This window comes from Stylophora pistillata, chromosome 4 (genome assembly GCF_964205215.1).
Source record: "Stylophora pistillata chromosome 4, jaStyPist1.2, whole genome shotgun sequence".
Lineage (NCBI taxonomy): Eukaryota > Metazoa > Cnidaria > Anthozoa > Scleractinia > Pocilloporidae > Stylophora > Stylophora pistillata.
In genome coordinates this window covers 33806527-33822702 of record NC_142522.1, presented here as the reverse complement: position 1 = coordinate 33822702, position 16176 = coordinate 33806527, and the positions used below count along the sequence as shown (strand labels likewise).

Genomic DNA, 16176 nt, shown 5'->3' with positions numbered 1-16176 from the left:
CCCTCTTAGCTCCTCTAAAGGAAAATCACTTTCATTAAGTTCAGTGAATTTCGTCTGTTAAACCAATCGATGTTGATCAGAAAGAATATGTAATCACTTCAACTATACTGAATAATTGCTTAAGAGCTGTAGCAGCTCTAAGTCTTAAACCACTTGTCAGGTGAACAATTGCATTTATTTCTTACTTCTGGGCTTTACTTTAATCAGTGTTGCAATCTTTATGACTAAATCATCAAAGCCAGTCAGTGGAAGATTAATATTTCTGTCATCTACTTATCAAGTTTTCTGTTCTCAGTGGAACAGGTGACTGTAAGTTCAGTACCCACATACTGGGAAACATTTGGTAACTAAGTAAAACAAAATAAATCTGCCAAAGCAAAGAAAAGCAGTTGCACCCACTAGCTCCCTATGATAGAGAGAAAAAAAAAAAAAAACAAAGCACAAGGGTTTGTCCCCAAAAGCATATAGCAGGAACCCACCCCCACCCCACACAAAAAAAAAAACTGTTTCTCTGTTATAAAAATGATTTAATTTCTATCAGTTCAGTTGATTATATCTGTAACAGCAGGAATATAATCATGTCAACTATTTATACAAAAAAATTATTATGGCTCAAGAGTTTCACATTGGCAGAAGGAGTAAGAAAAGAGAAATCCCCCTATCATTTTGAGACTAGGTTTACACTAGAGGAAATTGTTCCGGATTCATGATGAATCCGAAACGTTTTAGTACCGGATTCGTTCTGCCGTTTACACGAAAGTGGACGAATCCGAAATAAAAACTTCCCGGTTTGGCCGTGTCTCCGGAGATTTTGACTCCGGAATTTAAAGTGGGAACTTTGAATCCGATAACTTTTGAATCCGGAAAGTTTTGTCGTGTAACCGCTTTTTTTCTCGAATCCGGATATTATTTCCACCTGCAATCTTTTGAGTTTGCGGTGAAACCAAAATGGATCTGGTGCTAACATTGCTGGCGGTCTCCGGTTGCCTAATCTTGTTGCAGGTTCAGGCGATAAATTTTATCATGTGTACCGCAGTATTTCTAAAGAAACGCAAATTATTATTGCAAGGAAGTTTAACGTCAGCCACACTTAATCGCCGACGACGTAGACTGCTTGGCATCTGTCCAACTCAAATTTGCCTCAGTGGCATCTGGATCTACTCTAGCCCTTTTTGTAGGAGGCATTTTCACTTTGTCGATCGAACGACGAAACAACACTGGGCTTGGTAACCATTCCATTTCGAATGTTCCCGGAGTTGTCGTTGCGTGTAAACGGTCAGGAATCCGAATATCCTTTCAGTGTAAACGCCTACGAATCCGAATACTCCAAAATTGATGAATCCGGAAACATTTACGAATCCGGAAAACTCTCCTCTAGTGTAAACCTAGTCTAAGTATTAATTCTGATGAAACTGAATATAAGGAAACTACTTACAATAATACCGTATGTATATCAGGTGAAGCACACCATGATGCAAAGCACAAAGACAGATTCATAGACTGGAAAAGCTGGCATATATCATATAGACTAAACAAGTAGAGTAACAACATGGAAAATTATGTGGTTTTCCAATAAAGAATAATTCAAATGTAACTTTCACAGCTAAGGGAACATTAATAATAAAGTCTTTATTATGCACTCTAAACAACAAACATGTTTAGTTACAATGATATGAACTCAGCAAGTATAAAACTAATTAACTAACTAAATTACTAACTGACTAACTAATAAGAGAACAAACATCTATTAACAAAAGTCCTCTTGAAACATTCAGTTCTGACATTATAAACCTAATTGCCTAATTGTAAAAGGCAAGACCCTCATTGACCTGGTTATCATTCAATTTTCAGGTGTGAGCAAGTTGATAAAATAATTGCTTCAAGGAAACAAGAAAAATTACTTATTTTCTGGCAACTATATGTTATAAAAAAAAAAAAAGAAAAAACAATCAAATGACATGCAGTGCCCACTGTCTTTGGTTTCTTTGCAAATAAATGTTAAGTGAGTCAAATCAACATTTCATTTTGTTTGGATTAGGACCATCTTGTACAGTAGGAAGGAGTCTTGAAAATCCTCATTATCTATACTGGCTTCTTTCACTCACTATTCTACTGAATAAAATTTAACTTAATAAAACTGTCACAAAGTTAATAGCATTATTTCTTGCTCGACCCAAACCCAGCAAAACCCATGGTGGCTGCCAAATCAGGATCAATTTCTCCATCATCCACTGTTCCCGTCTTTTGCTTCTTTTCTTTGCGAGCAACCTTTCTCTGCTGTTTCCGAAGTTCTTCCTGGGGGGAAAAAATGTCAAATTTGATACCATAAAAAAACAAGAGTAACTTCATGTATATTTTCCAAGTTGTGGGAAAGGGAAACATGTGAGACCTCAGCCAGGATTCAATTTGACACCTTGTCATTTCACAAATGGATGTACCACTTCAGGGTGATTTTTACTGGTAACAGAGTTTGAGTCATAGTTGGATTTGTAAAAGGGCGTACAACCGAGTGAAAATAAAAAATTAGAGTCATAAGAAGAATCATAAGCTCAACAGAATCAAAGATGGAGGAATCAGTACTGTTTCATTCCTCTCACAACTTAGTCTCTTATGTTTAAGTAAAAACTAGATTCTTGAAGTTACAAGCAGATTCCAGAGAAACTTGTAGCCAATCACAATGCCATTACTCAGGCCATCCAATAGCTTGCCGTGTTCCCACCAATCACACAGCTCCTTTTCCTGCCTTTAAAAGCACACACAACCCACAATTCCCCTATTCGCTCCAACGAAGAGCTAACGCTCGAAACGTTAGCTTTTATAATCGCAACGGTGGCCAATTTACCATTTCAACTTTGTTGATATATTCCAATAGCTTAAGACACTGACAATCCAGTTTTCACTGAATTGTAGGTGATGACTTGTAAGCAGCATCAAAATTTTTTCCTCTGATTTTGTCAGTTTGATTTTCATAAGTCTTTCCCTCTGCACCACTGAATAGATCTCCAGCTCCAACTCTAACTCCATTGGAAAAAGAAAACAGCCTTAACTGAGCAACAGAAAACACCATTGTGTGTTAAGCCTGATACTAGGTACATACATGTGTGTGACAAGTAACCTGTATACAGAAAATTGTACAACGTTTTGAAAATTTGAAAAAAAGAGAGATATGAGAGAATAAACAAAAGACACAATATGGGAAAATCCTAACAATTGACTTAAGAATTTTTCTATAACCCACACCAATATCAAAGCAACTATACCACAGATATCAATGGTAAGATCTTTTACTTTATCCATACACAAGAACCTTTCAACATTAATTATCCAACATCCAAACTGGAACAGCCTGGGTTTTAACTGGAATAATTCTAGCAGCTAAGACTTTTTTTATCTTCCCTAACTCCCGCTCGTTGTTTCATAATATAAATGAACAAATTATGCGTGTCTGATTGGCCGAAAACAAGTGCATTTTTCATCAAATATGAGCACAAAGTTGTAACACCAGTTCAAAGTTGTATCACAAGTGCAAATTACAAATAGCATGCACGCTGTCAAACTTTTATCTCACTCAACTTACTGCAATGCTTTTTTTCATGTACATATAACTTCAGCACGGACAAAGTGTGTAATTCTGTGAACCCCACTCAAGCGGGGTTCATGCATATGTATGAGCTCTGTTACCTAGTAATGTGTGATGTATTTTATGTCACGTTTCACTGGGAGTCTTTGATGGAAGATGCATAGTAAAACCTGTTTGGATGCAGTCGGAGAAACTTAGGATAGATTGAGAAATTTGAAGCGAACTATGTTAAATCTGGAAAGCTGTGTTTGCTAAGTGGAAGCGTGTTACAGTTCAATGAGCAATTTATTAAATGGTTTTGATCTTTGAAACTCATATAGATTTCGTCCATGAAAGATTATGCAAATTCACGCCTGAAATGAAAGCAAACCATAATTTGAGCTTTTTGTTTACAAAAGCTTTGGTGATATTTAGAAGTAAAAGTCGGTCTTCCTAAAGCGAAGACATTGTTCACTGAAAGGAATTTTATGTAGGTAAGGGGCGCTTATTTACTGGTCTTTTTATTTCGATATCTTGTACCATTTGTTTTGATTTAGAGCACAATTCCATTTTGTTCTTGTAGCTGAATGTAAAGAAATGAACTGAATATTCAATCCCTGATCTCTCGTGAATCAAAGACGTGGCGATTCCACTCCACATTCCAGCCATCAAAGGACACGATCGCGAAATTATCGTTCACTTCTTTAACAGTGCACGCACACCAAACTCCTTCTTCATCGATTGCTTCAGCTTTGAAGCCAACAGTTTTTGAGAGCAATATCTCATTTTTGGTCAACTGTGCCTTTTGCTTAAGCGATCACAACAGGTTTGCAATCGAGAACACCATTCAACTAATTTTGATGAATCTGCAATCGGTCGCTAGGATACTAAAGAGTGTCCAGTATCTCTTGGTAATTCTAGCGCCTTGTTGCACATGTGTCGATTAAAACCGGAATACCTAATGAATTACACACTTTGTCCATGTTGAAGTCCTAATGTGTTAACAAATAACAACATGATTTCTCATGAAATTAGGTTTAATAAGCACTTGTAGATTTTTCAGAGACTACCAATCACAGGAGCCCAAATTCTATTGTCTTTAAAAAATTACTCGTGCCTATTAACACCAAATTGCACTCGAAATCAGGTTATTACCTACACATATTACTTCAGATCTCACTGACAATTTCAGCAGAAATCGGATTCATTTTCCTTCAATTTACCTCTTCCCGCAAAACAGCCATCCTCTCTTCCAAGTCATATTCTTTATCTTTCTTCTGCTTTTCTTCTTCTCTTTTCCTCTTGTTCGCCTCGAACCGTCGCTTCACCTGATCTAGCGATGACCTCTCTACTTTCATAGACATACCCAAATTTCGCTGATGTTTTTTGCCATTTATATGATCCAAAAAGTTTACTGAATCTTTTACTACACAGTCACAAACATTGCAGTAATACCCTCCAGTATGAGAAAGAGGTGTCGTCTTGGTTATAACCACCGATTTCCCAAGGTTTGCTTCGAGGTCGACATCATAATCTCTCCTTTTCAAAAGTTCCCTTTTCACTGGAACGGATGGCCGCTCCTTTGAACTCAATTCATCTTCTTCGTCTTCTAATTCTTGTTCTCGCTCTTTAGCTTTCTTTTCGTACTCATCTCTGTCCCATGTTCTTCTGAAATTATCATTTTTCCCTGCCGCATTTGCCATCGTGGAAACAAATATTGCCGATACAACTTCAAACAACGTTTCGACAAGGCGTTCTTCGAAAAGTACCTCATAAGGAAAAAGTCCATACATTTAAGGGGCCCAGTTGATATAATAGTTATTGTTCCTTCTTGATAGCTTGGTGGAATACTGCTCTCCATATTTGGAAGTGTAGCGCAGTCCACGCAGGGTGTGACGTTTAAGGCCAAGATCCTCGTGCGACTTACGTGAAACGCGCCATCTTTGTTCTTTGCGAGCAACGGTTTGAATCGTGTCTCGTTTACTTCTTGCCTTCTAGGAAGGAGAGAAGCAGTGTACCATCGATAGAGCATGTTTTACGATTCATAGCTTTTAAAATTGTTTGATGGTTGTGACAGGACATAGAGCTATTTTAAAGGTGAGAATTTCGTTTTTTACTCTTTCGTATCCCACTTCGTTGTTTAGGTTCGTGCGTGATTGATCGGTCGAGTAAGTGCACCTGAGTTCCCTCTCGTTTTACCATAGAGTTCGTTTGAAAAACTCTTCGTTCAGTAAATTTCTCCAAGGAAACTTTCAGTGAAAGACTGAGATGATTGCCAGAAAGTTTTCTAATCTACCGCGACAGGTATTGAAAGCGCGAAACGTGTTATTAAACGTGTCAAGAAGCTTTTCTATGGCGATGTTTTTGTTGACTTAGGCGGAATATGCCGATGTTTTTTTATTATATCTCGAGTTTACATCAGAGAATATGGAAACTTGTCCCCAAAATGGTAACAAAAAGTATTTTCCTATTTACGAAACGGTAAAAAGCGTACATATTTACGGAAACTTAACAGGTACCATAAAGTGCGGCTTGCCTTCTGTATGTTAAGCTCGCCAGGCGTAGCATCCCAAGTTTTCTTCGGTTGCGGTCACGCTTTCAATAAATTATTGTTTGATGGCAGTTTCTCTACGTTCCTTTGTTTTGACTGAAATCCAAGAGCAGTTCTGTGTTTTGTATTGCATGTACTTATTAAAATCGGGAGAAATACAGGGCGAGGATATGGTTTCGTGAGAATGGGAAACTGTGCATTGGGCAATATGCGCCTTACTTAAGAACCGTAGTTTGTATTTGACCAAAATATACCAAACATCTGAAACCCCTTTTCCTCTTTGGATTATATAGGAACGTCAATGGCTGGCCCAAGGCGTATCTTGGATATAAATCGCGCGACGACAGAGGAATTGGAGGGATTAAATGGAGTCGGAAGAACAATAGCAAAGAGCATCGTGGATGTTCGAACTGCCCTAGGCGGATTTTCAAGCATCGAAGACTTGCATGTCATCCCGGGTGTAGGACATTGTTTTATTGAGCAACACAAAGATGCCTTTTGTTGTTCTCCCTTGCCCAATCTTAACAGGAGAGAGACAAGAGGCTCTGCCAAAGCTAAAACTGGAAGGCAGTCGTTGAACAGAAGGTCTTCTCCAACTGCTGCAAACAAAGGACATGGCACACCTAAGGGAAAAAGGGAATCAATAAAACGAAAACTTTCGAGCAGTAGTCATGATCCAGAAAATGATGAGTGTGAGAAATCATCCCCGGAGAAGAAGTTCTGTTCCCCAGCCCAAAAGAGGCTTTTAAAGCTCCTCCCCCTCAGAAATTATGGTACCATCAAGACAGCCACACCTGTGATGAGTCCAGTAGACACCCGTTGTCGGCACATGTCATTTTGCAGCCATCCACCAGCAGGTCTGGAAGAGTGGCTGCAAACATTTCTGCAATGGACAGCCGAGGAGAGGAAATATGCTCTTGATGAGATAATTGAAAATTGTGAGCCAACAGTTGTGAGACACATTATGGGTACCATTGAACCAAGATTTCAACGGGACTTCATCTCTCTTTTGCCTAGAGAACTAGCATTATATGTTCTGTCATTTTTAGAACCCAGTGACTTGTTACGAGCTGCTCAGACCTGCAAGTGTTGGCAAACACTTTGTGATGACAACCTGTAAGTACAATGTAATAGAGAGATCCTTTGTGATAAATTCATTTATTCCTACATTCAAGTGTTGTTGGTGTTAAGAGATCTAATTACAGCTCTTTCTGAGAAATTTGTACAGAAAAGGGGGCTAAGAGTGTGGAGAAGTGCCATTCCATAGGGTCAAGTTGCTGTTCAAGGTTAAGTTGACAAAATAATTCAAGCCAACTTTGATTTAACAGCAGTGCTGGGCCTCTTCCATTGATAATACAAATCTGTGCCTTGTGTTTGTTTTTGTTTCATGATTAAGTGTTGCATGTTTCCATTTCATTGATGCATTGGTATCATCAATTTTTCCCAAAATTTTGTGTTAAGACTTGACCCTGATAAATTCAGGAATAGGTAATGTTATTATTGGATAAAGGTCACCAAGATGCACAGTGTACCCATGGGTAATAATTTATATACATAAAATAGATTTTTTTCAGTCTTGAAAATTTGGGTCAGAGAATAATCAAGCAGACGAATAAATGTCAGCATGCTTTTCCAAGCAAAGAGATATCTATCATTCAATCAGCTGGTTTCCTTTAAACAGCAAATGACAACAGATATTTTTTTTTGTCCACCTTGAAGTAATAGTTGGTTAAATTAAAAATTGGTTCATATGTCAGTGTGTTCATGGGGGTAGAAAGCATGCAGGAAGTTTGAAGAGCACCAGAGAATGATAGAATAATATCTGTCATTCAGTCAACTGGTTTCTCAGTGTTGTAATTCTAAACAAAAGAAATGACAATTGATAATTTTTTTTTGTCAAGAACACCTTGAAACATTAGTAAGTTAAATTAACAATTGGCTTGTATGTGAGAGTGCATTCATGGGGATACAAAACATAAGGGAAGTTTGAAGAGCATGAGAAAAGCTTAGGAAATGCTTGAGGAGCAGCCAAGAGCAATTCTAGTTTCTTGAATGCTTTTGAAAGGTGCCAAGTGGTTCATGTCTCCACGAATGCACAGCTGATGTGTGAACCAACTGTTTTTTAGAAAGCCAGTACATAGTAAGTCTAAAACAAATAGTGCTTTGGCGAAAACAAGTTTTAATGGAGTTCAGTCAGCTCAAAATCTTATTCCCAAACTAAAGAAATCATACATGTAGTTACATGTATAGTCAAAATGCACCCAAAATCAGAATTTTAGATAAAAATTGCAGTGCAAACTTGGCGATCAGGTTTCCAAGTTAATTTGCACAATCATCTAGCCAAAGAACTGCCTACTAAAAGACAAGGTAAAAATGATGTTGAAAGATTTTGAGATAAAAGCTTTATTCAAATAAATACCCAATTGCTATTTATAAGCAAAGTTAAATTTCTTTGCAGATGTGCAACACGCACAATAGATACACAATGGTTGAGTTGTTGTTTATTTGACTTTGTGGCCAGAAAATATTGAATTGCCATGTTCAAAGTTCTGAAAGTTGTCAGATTAAAAACTAAATCTTCTGTTGCACAATACTTCAAGGCATATCTACATTACACTTAAAAATAGTATTTACCAGGCAAAAAAATGGTCTGAAATTGGCAAAGCTCCAAAGCAAAATCAGTTTTCATTTTCCATCTAAATGTGGATCACTTTTGGGAATGGTAGTATTGTTCACTAGAAAGCTCATTCTGTTGCCTTGAACGCTATGATATGTATTAGAATTTACCCCCTGATGTGATTCCCTGTCTTTTTTGTAGGCTATGGAAGCAGAAGTGTAAGCAAGCTAATATTGAAGAAGAACCAGTTACTCCTGTGAAATGTAGTAGGCGTAGATCCAATAATTCACAGCAGGTAAACCAAAACACCAAAGCTGCAAACAGCCCTTTCAAGAAACTTTACATGACAAAGCAGCGTGTGTATTGGAACTGGAGAATGGGCCCATTGCGTCCATCTAAAGTCCTCAAAGGACATGATGACCATGTCATCACCTGTCTTCAGTTTTGCGGCAGCAGAATTGTTAGTGGTTCTGATGATGGAACTCTCAAAGTATGGTCTGCGGTATCTGGAAAGTGTCTACGCACTCTTGTAGGTCATACTGGAGGTGTGTGGTCTTCTCAGTTGAGTGGTAACATCATTGTCAGTGGCTCTACTGATCGTACCCTGAAAGTCTGGAATGCAGACACTGGTTACTGCATGCACACACTTTATGGACACTCATCTACTGTTCGCTGTATGGACATGCATGACAACACTGTTGTTAGTGGTTCTAGGGATGGTACTTTAAGAGTATGGGATACCTCATCTGGAAACTGCCTCCATGTGTTGGTTGGGCACCTTGCTGCAGTGAGATGGTGAGTGAAAACATCTGTACACAGACTTGTGGAACAAAATTATAAACATACTGGTAATGTTTTTTTTCCAGTTAAGTGTCAACAAGAGAGTTGGATAGAAGAAGGAATCATGCAGGTCCTTGCACAGCCCATGCAGAGTACAAAGTGATTACTCTGTCACATCAGAACTTACTCATTAAATAAACAGAAATCTACATGTACCATCAAAACCCAAACAATCAAACAAGAGGACCTCCTTACTTCTTGGGCACACAAGATTTTAACCAGAACCCAAATCTAGTGAAAATTAACTGATTGTATGTCAGTTGAAATGCTCCTAGTTACCTAAAATGTTTAACAGTTTGTAGTGCCTTAGTTTTACCATTGGGTCAAATCTAAGACATTCTGAGATTTTCTGAGATTTTCTTTTCATAGTCTAAAACTAGGATGTAACCTTTTGAACATCACTTGCATTGTGTTAATTTTCTGCCCATTTCAGACACTTGTTTTGTTTTAAAACATTTTAATTGTAGATTTTAATGCTCTGAGAAGCTTTCATTTGCAAATACTACTTTTGATATATGTTAAATGAAGGAGTTATCTGTCATCTGCAAGCAGAGTAATAGATTTTAACTTAACATATACCCACCATAATTCTTAGATTATTCTTTTTACTAGTGTGAAGTATGATGGCAGACGTGTGGTCAGTGGAGCATATGACTTCTTAGTAAAAGTTTGGGATCCTGAAACAGAGCAGTGTATACACACTTTGCAAGGACACACCAACAGGGTGTATTCTCTACAGTTTGATGGTGTTTACATTGTGAGTGGCTCATTAGATACTTCAATACGAGTGTGGCATGTAGAAACTGGACAGTGCCTGCATACCTTGATTGGTCACCAGTCTTTAACGAGTGGCATGGAGTTGAAAAACAACACACTGGTGTCAGGAAATGCTGATTCTACTGTCAAGATCTGGGATATTGCCTCTGGACAGTGCCTGCAGACCTTGGCAGGCCCAAGTAAACACCAGAGTGCTGTCACTTGCCTTCAGTTTAACAGCCGTTTTGTCATCACTAGTTCTGATGATGGCACAGTTAAAATTTGGGACTTGCACACAGGGGAGTATATCAGGGATCTAGTGAAATTAGACAGTGGTGGCAGTGGTGGTGTTGTGTGGAGAGTGAAATGTGATGAGAAGAAGTTGGTTTGTGCTGTTGGAAGCAGAAATGGAACTGAAGAAACCAAACTTCTTGTCTTGGACTTTGATGTTCATGAGTAATTGTTTGATTTTTGCACTGGTGACTGCTTTATTACTGTGGCAGACAGTGCAATTGTCATTTTTTATGTGAATTTTTTGTTTTCAATTTGAAAGGGGTGTCTCCAGTTTCTGGAAAGTGTAAGCATCATTGTCGCTGTGTATCTTATTCATTAGTCTTACAGTGTTGCTTGTTTGTTCTTTTGTCATTGGTGTTGTGGCTGCAAACAAAACATTTTGCCTTTTGTACGAAATTTGCATGAGGAGTTAAGTTGGGCAGCACTTTGTATAAAGGAATTCATGGGTATGCCTTTTGGATACTGTAAGGCTGAAAAGTATTGTAGTAAAAAAAACCCTTATTGTAAAACTTATTTTACTTATTTTTCTTGTGCTTACACATCGCTTGTTGCATTGAATTGAATAGGATAAAAGTTTACATACAGGATTTCTTGACCACTTATGCCTGCTGGTCAGGCATTGTAAAATTCAGTTCAACAGAATTTGACATTATAGTCACCAATGGCTGTACAAAGAAATTTATGCACCTCAAGGAGTTGTCAAAGTAATATAAATATATATTTTTTTCACAACCATTGTAATTAAATCATGGGTCAGGATCACTTGTGTCCAAAAAATTTTGATGGTTTTTTTTTTTTTTTTTTCATGACATGATATTATTACATTTGCATACTTGAAAGTTGTTTGCTTAAGGTTATCTTTGTATCAGGGGCCAGTGATATCATTGGACAGTTGCCTCTGTCCTTTGACTCTTTCAAGGATCTTTACTTCAAGTACAAATTAACAGCAATGATTGTATAAATTGAACTAAGTTAAAGGTTGGGTGAAATAACAAAGACTGAAAAGGAATAAAGCTTATTTTTGTATCACTGGTCTATATTCAAGAGATGTTACTGGGATGGTTTAAAGATCTGGAGTTGTAGGCAAATGATGACTAGAGGCCACTGCTGGGGGCATTTCCTTGAGCTATTCTTCCTGTCGTAAGGATTAGTATTCCTAAAGTAAATAAGCACCCAATCACATTAGATTTTCAAAGGTGGTGAATAGTAGGACCTAATGCTTGCCAAGGTATGAAGACCCCATTACCAAACCTAGAAACTGCCAGCGTAGTTCAAAGCACATAGAGCCAAAGGTAGACTTGCAGCACTAACTATTCCAAAAGGAAATTGCTGCCCTAGAAGTACAGCACCCTCTATCTTTGGGGACCACAACCCCTGTCCCAAAAGAATTAAATATGATAGCTCACAAGCACATTGTTTCTAATTGGATGTTACATTTTATTATGTAAGCTGGCTCATTATGGAATTTGTGATATAATCAATGATTGATTCTGTTCATACTTAAATGGAAGAACCCAAACCACTCAGGTCAGTGCCTATATTTCTTAAAAAGAGAAAACCTCTTGTGGAGTGCCACAGGGTTCTGTTTTGGGTCCTTTATTGTTTCTGATTTATATTAATGACATAAGGCTTCAAACAAACTACGATTCTACCTATTTGCTGATGATACAAATCTGCTATAGGCTGATAAGAATTTAAAATCACTCAAATCTGTTGCAAATGTGGAGCTCCTTAATGTCTGTGACTGGCTAGGCATTAATAAACTCTCCTTAAATATAAAGAAAACTAATTTTGTTACCTTTCATCCATACCAAAAACGCTTAGATTATGAAGTTAAACTTGATATATAGGACAACCAAAGTAATGGACTGATAAATATAGAACGTAAATTATATGTTAAGTACTTAGGGGTACTAATGGATAGTAATCTTAGTTGGAAATATATCAGCCACATCACGTCCAACATCAGTAGTCATGTAGGTATAATATCTAGATTAAGGAATTTCACTCCCTTCATAACTTTGCTTAATATATATATAGATCTCTTATTTTTCCATATATCTCCTATGGCCTTACTGCCTGGGGACAGGCAGCCAAAACGTACCTAGACAAGATACTCCTTCAAAAACGGGTAGTCCGCTTGATGAATTTTTCTAAGTTTAATGTTCATGCTGTTCCACTTTTTATCTCTACCAATATTCTGCCTTTACCTTTAATCTACTTTAAAAATTGCTCTATCTTAACACATGATGTCTATAACAAAGTCATGCCATCTAACATTTCTGCTCTCTTTAGACCCATTAAAGATGCTCATCATTACAACACACGATCTTCTACCGCTGGTAACTTCTATATAAACTACTCTTGACTAAATCACTACAAGAACCCTTTTTCCTCTATGGGCGCAAAAATTTGGAGCTGTATTCCTGATGTTTTGAGAAAGTTCCTGAAATATAGTTTCAAGAAAAAAATAACAGAATCCTTATTTCAAATCCTTCTAAACCTGGATTCTTATCCTGATATTGATACATTAATAAACAAAATGACAAGAAACTAGATTTGGTTAAAATAAAGAGTATTTTGAGCTTTTCCTGTTTTTAATTATGTGCTTGTGGCTTCGTAATTAGTATATCTATATTTTGTATTCACTTTCGTAATTGACATCTGTACCTTTGTTATTAGAATAATATTTATATTAATATGTAATTGACATGTTTCTGATACTACCTGCCTCGATTAGCTTCGCTATTTTGCAGGTACTCTTCATTTATAAGTTAAATTGTGAGTATAAATAAAGATGTTGTTATTGAAAAGAAACAAACCCACCATTGTTGGGATTAGTGACATAATCAGTCAAATCAACAACTGGAAATCTTCCATGTTAATAAGATAATTGGCAGATAATCTATGATCAACGAGTCAAATATGATTTATTTCATAAATTACAGAAGTCTTGTACAGAACATAAATTCTCCTATTTTTATTCAACTCATTCTCAAATTCTATTTGCCCTCGTTCTACCTCTATCATCTGACATATCCTAGTAAAGAAAATCACATGCAGTGTGAGCATTTCCAGACCAAATCACACTCAGTCACCAATGGTATTAAACTTGAGTGCAGTGCAATTTGATCTGAAATCATATGTGACTTCAAAGGATAAACCAACTATGCCAGGTATGTTTTATTTTGGAAAAACTAGATAGTATGATTTCCAACCATAATTACAAGGTAAAGAGTTTGATGGACACTTAACTACATCTATTTTGAAGTAGCTCAAAATTATTGCATAAATACAGTAGTTTGGTCAGTACCAGAGAGAAAAGTTTTGGTTGTGATCCATTCTGAGATGTCAGGAAAAATTTGTGATACAAAGCAAAAAATATATAAATGAGTTCGTAACTCACTTCAGATTTCAAGAATCACCCTGGTGATTTCAGAACAAATCCCTAAGAATTGTTTACTATTATCTCATTGTGTGATACAGGGATCAGTCACACAAAGATTGGCCACTCTGTAAAGCCCCCTAGTAGACAAATGGAAATATCTTGTTACGATTTTGGGGATACTCCTTAAATTTGTTTTTGTACCAATTATGTGTCACTGTAGCTCCAAGTGAAAGGTTCTGTACAGTAAATAGCAAAATCATTCCCACATAAATGTTTTGGCCCTTTTGTATCAAGAAGAAAGCAATGTAGACTATGATTTCTGCCAAGTAGTGAGGACTGGAAACATGATCAAACCAGTCACCATAAGGAATTCTGTACTCCTTGACTTTTTTCCCACTTGCAGAGTGCCGTAACTTTGCCAGTATGACGTGACAGTTCCACTGATGCCAGCTTGCCCATAGAAATATAACCAATCCTAGACACTGGATGCAGCTGAAATTTTCCAAACCTGATGGCAGTTGTTTGCATAAGGTACACCAATCTTGAAAAGATAAACCACACAATTAAAAAGAATCAGAAATTGTTCAACCTAATACATACTTAGAGAAATGTGCATTCTATTTCCTAAGGAAACATGAAAATCAATGTTGTTGTTCAAAGAGAAACAAAGTCTGCACTTCTTTTCATTTCTTTTTTTAAAATAAGAATGACTGCCTAACCTGCCTACAGAGGTGAAACCTCAGTTAATGAGGAACTTTTCACAAAGTCAAAAGCCTGTAAGGGTTAAATCCTGAGTGACTGTGAAAGGCCAGTGATGTGATTATTGCATGGTAGCTGATCAATGCAAAAGATCTGGTTCATCCAGACAAGTTCCCTATGAAAGATTTCATAGAAATAAAGCAGTACATATTTACCTTTGTCTATTTTTTCTTCTCCAAGAAGTGGTACTGCAAGTGCAGTTGCATCCAAAACATAGTAAAATAATCCCACCAAATAGTGTGACAAGTGAATCTTGCCTGTAAATACACTGATAAACAAACATTCAAACAGTCTGCGACAACACTGCACCAAAAGAAGAAGCAGAGATACCAGAACTGTAAAACAACTTATGTGTGGAGTGTAATGTAAGTCCAGTATTTGCGCAAGATATTCCATGATTGGACTCCTGTTGTAAAAACAATGATCTATCAACATCCATAGTAGTGCACATGACAAAGAACTTCCTGCAATGTAGAAATGAGTGAACCAGCTGAAAAAAAATGATGCAACAATTCAGCCCAAGTAAAACATCTTTTGACTGCATTAACATTGAAAAGTTTGAAATCATTTCAAGAAAAATTTGAAATAAATGAGTACATTTTCTTGGGCCATTTTGGTCTTAATACCCCCGAACTTTCTTTTTTACTATCGTTTGGTTTTCAAGGAAACTCTGACAGGATAGAAGCATATTAAATCTGTCCTTTAATTTTCATATCAATCACAGAGAAAGAGATGTAACCAAATTACACCAGTCAAGCTGATCTTCTGTGTAAACGTTACGGATGTACGTATTCAGTATACTAATTGGTACTGATGTAAATTAAAGTCCTGTTTGACTTGTTTTTAATACAGAATGAATAGAAGAAATTACTGTAAATGGATATCACAAATGGACTGTTTTGATCTCACATAAGGTCTTGGAGAACCGATTGGCACACCACACCCAGAATTCTGAAGAAAGCCCTGCCCCCCCTCACCACTAACCCTGGCTCTCTGTTCCCTAACCAGCCCTTCCCCAACTCCTTCAACACCGATTATCAGAGCCAATTCCATCCGTGAGAATCTTTACATCAGTAACCAAAATTCTAGGATTCATATAATCGTAGTTGACACATCCTCAGATTAGGATCATCAATGATGACGTTGCCGCAGTAATTACTAATTTGAGAGTATCAGGTGACCATCACATACCGACAAATTATCGATGACCATCACCTGTTCGGGACGAGAAGAAATCGATTCCAGCTGCTCTGATTCCAATTTGACTTCGTCTTTCCCCATTCAAACAGATCAGACAACCAAAAAGGTATATAACTTCTCATTATGTACAACAACGTCACCGATAAACAACCTACATTTACAAAAATCAGACTGACGAGGAGAACGTCCATCTTTGAAAGCACGACGGCAAT

General features: G+C 37.2%; 3 protein-coding genes across 3 annotated transcripts; 1 reads left to right on the top strand and 2 right to left on the bottom strand.

The window, feature by feature from the left end:
- Positions 1-1609: 1609 nt before the first annotated feature.
- On the bottom strand, positions 1610-5342 carry LOC111332315 (zinc finger matrin-type protein 2). The gene is made up of 2 exons (XM_022937627.2): positions 4783-5342; positions 1610-2295 (listed from the first exon to the last, which is right to left on the bottom strand). The coding sequence occupies exons 1-2, from the start codon at positions 5260-5262 to the stop codon at positions 2158-2160; spliced, it is 618 nt and encodes a 205-aa protein (XP_022793362.1). The 5' UTR covers positions 5263-5342; the 3' UTR covers positions 1610-2157.
- Positions 5343-5468: 126 nt separating this feature from the next.
- On the top strand, positions 5469-11646 carry LOC111332327 (F-box/WD repeat-containing protein 7). Its single transcript, XM_022937641.2, has 4 exons — positions 5469-5656; positions 6404-7226; positions 8929-9522; positions 10180-11646. Exons 2-4 carry the CDS (start codon positions 6412-6414, stop codon positions 10781-10783), a joined length of 2013 nt encoding a protein of 670 aa, XP_022793376.2. The 5' UTR covers positions 5469-5656; positions 6404-6411; the 3' UTR covers positions 10784-11646.
- On the bottom strand, positions 11395-16176 carry LOC111332317 (polyprenal reductase). The gene is made up of 3 exons (XM_022937628.2): positions 15980-16176; positions 14920-15254; positions 11395-14546 (listed from the first exon to the last, which is right to left on the bottom strand). Exons 1-3 carry the CDS (start codon positions 16153-16155, stop codon positions 14143-14145), a joined length of 915 nt encoding a protein of 304 aa, XP_022793363.1. The 5' UTR covers positions 16156-16176; the 3' UTR covers positions 11395-14142.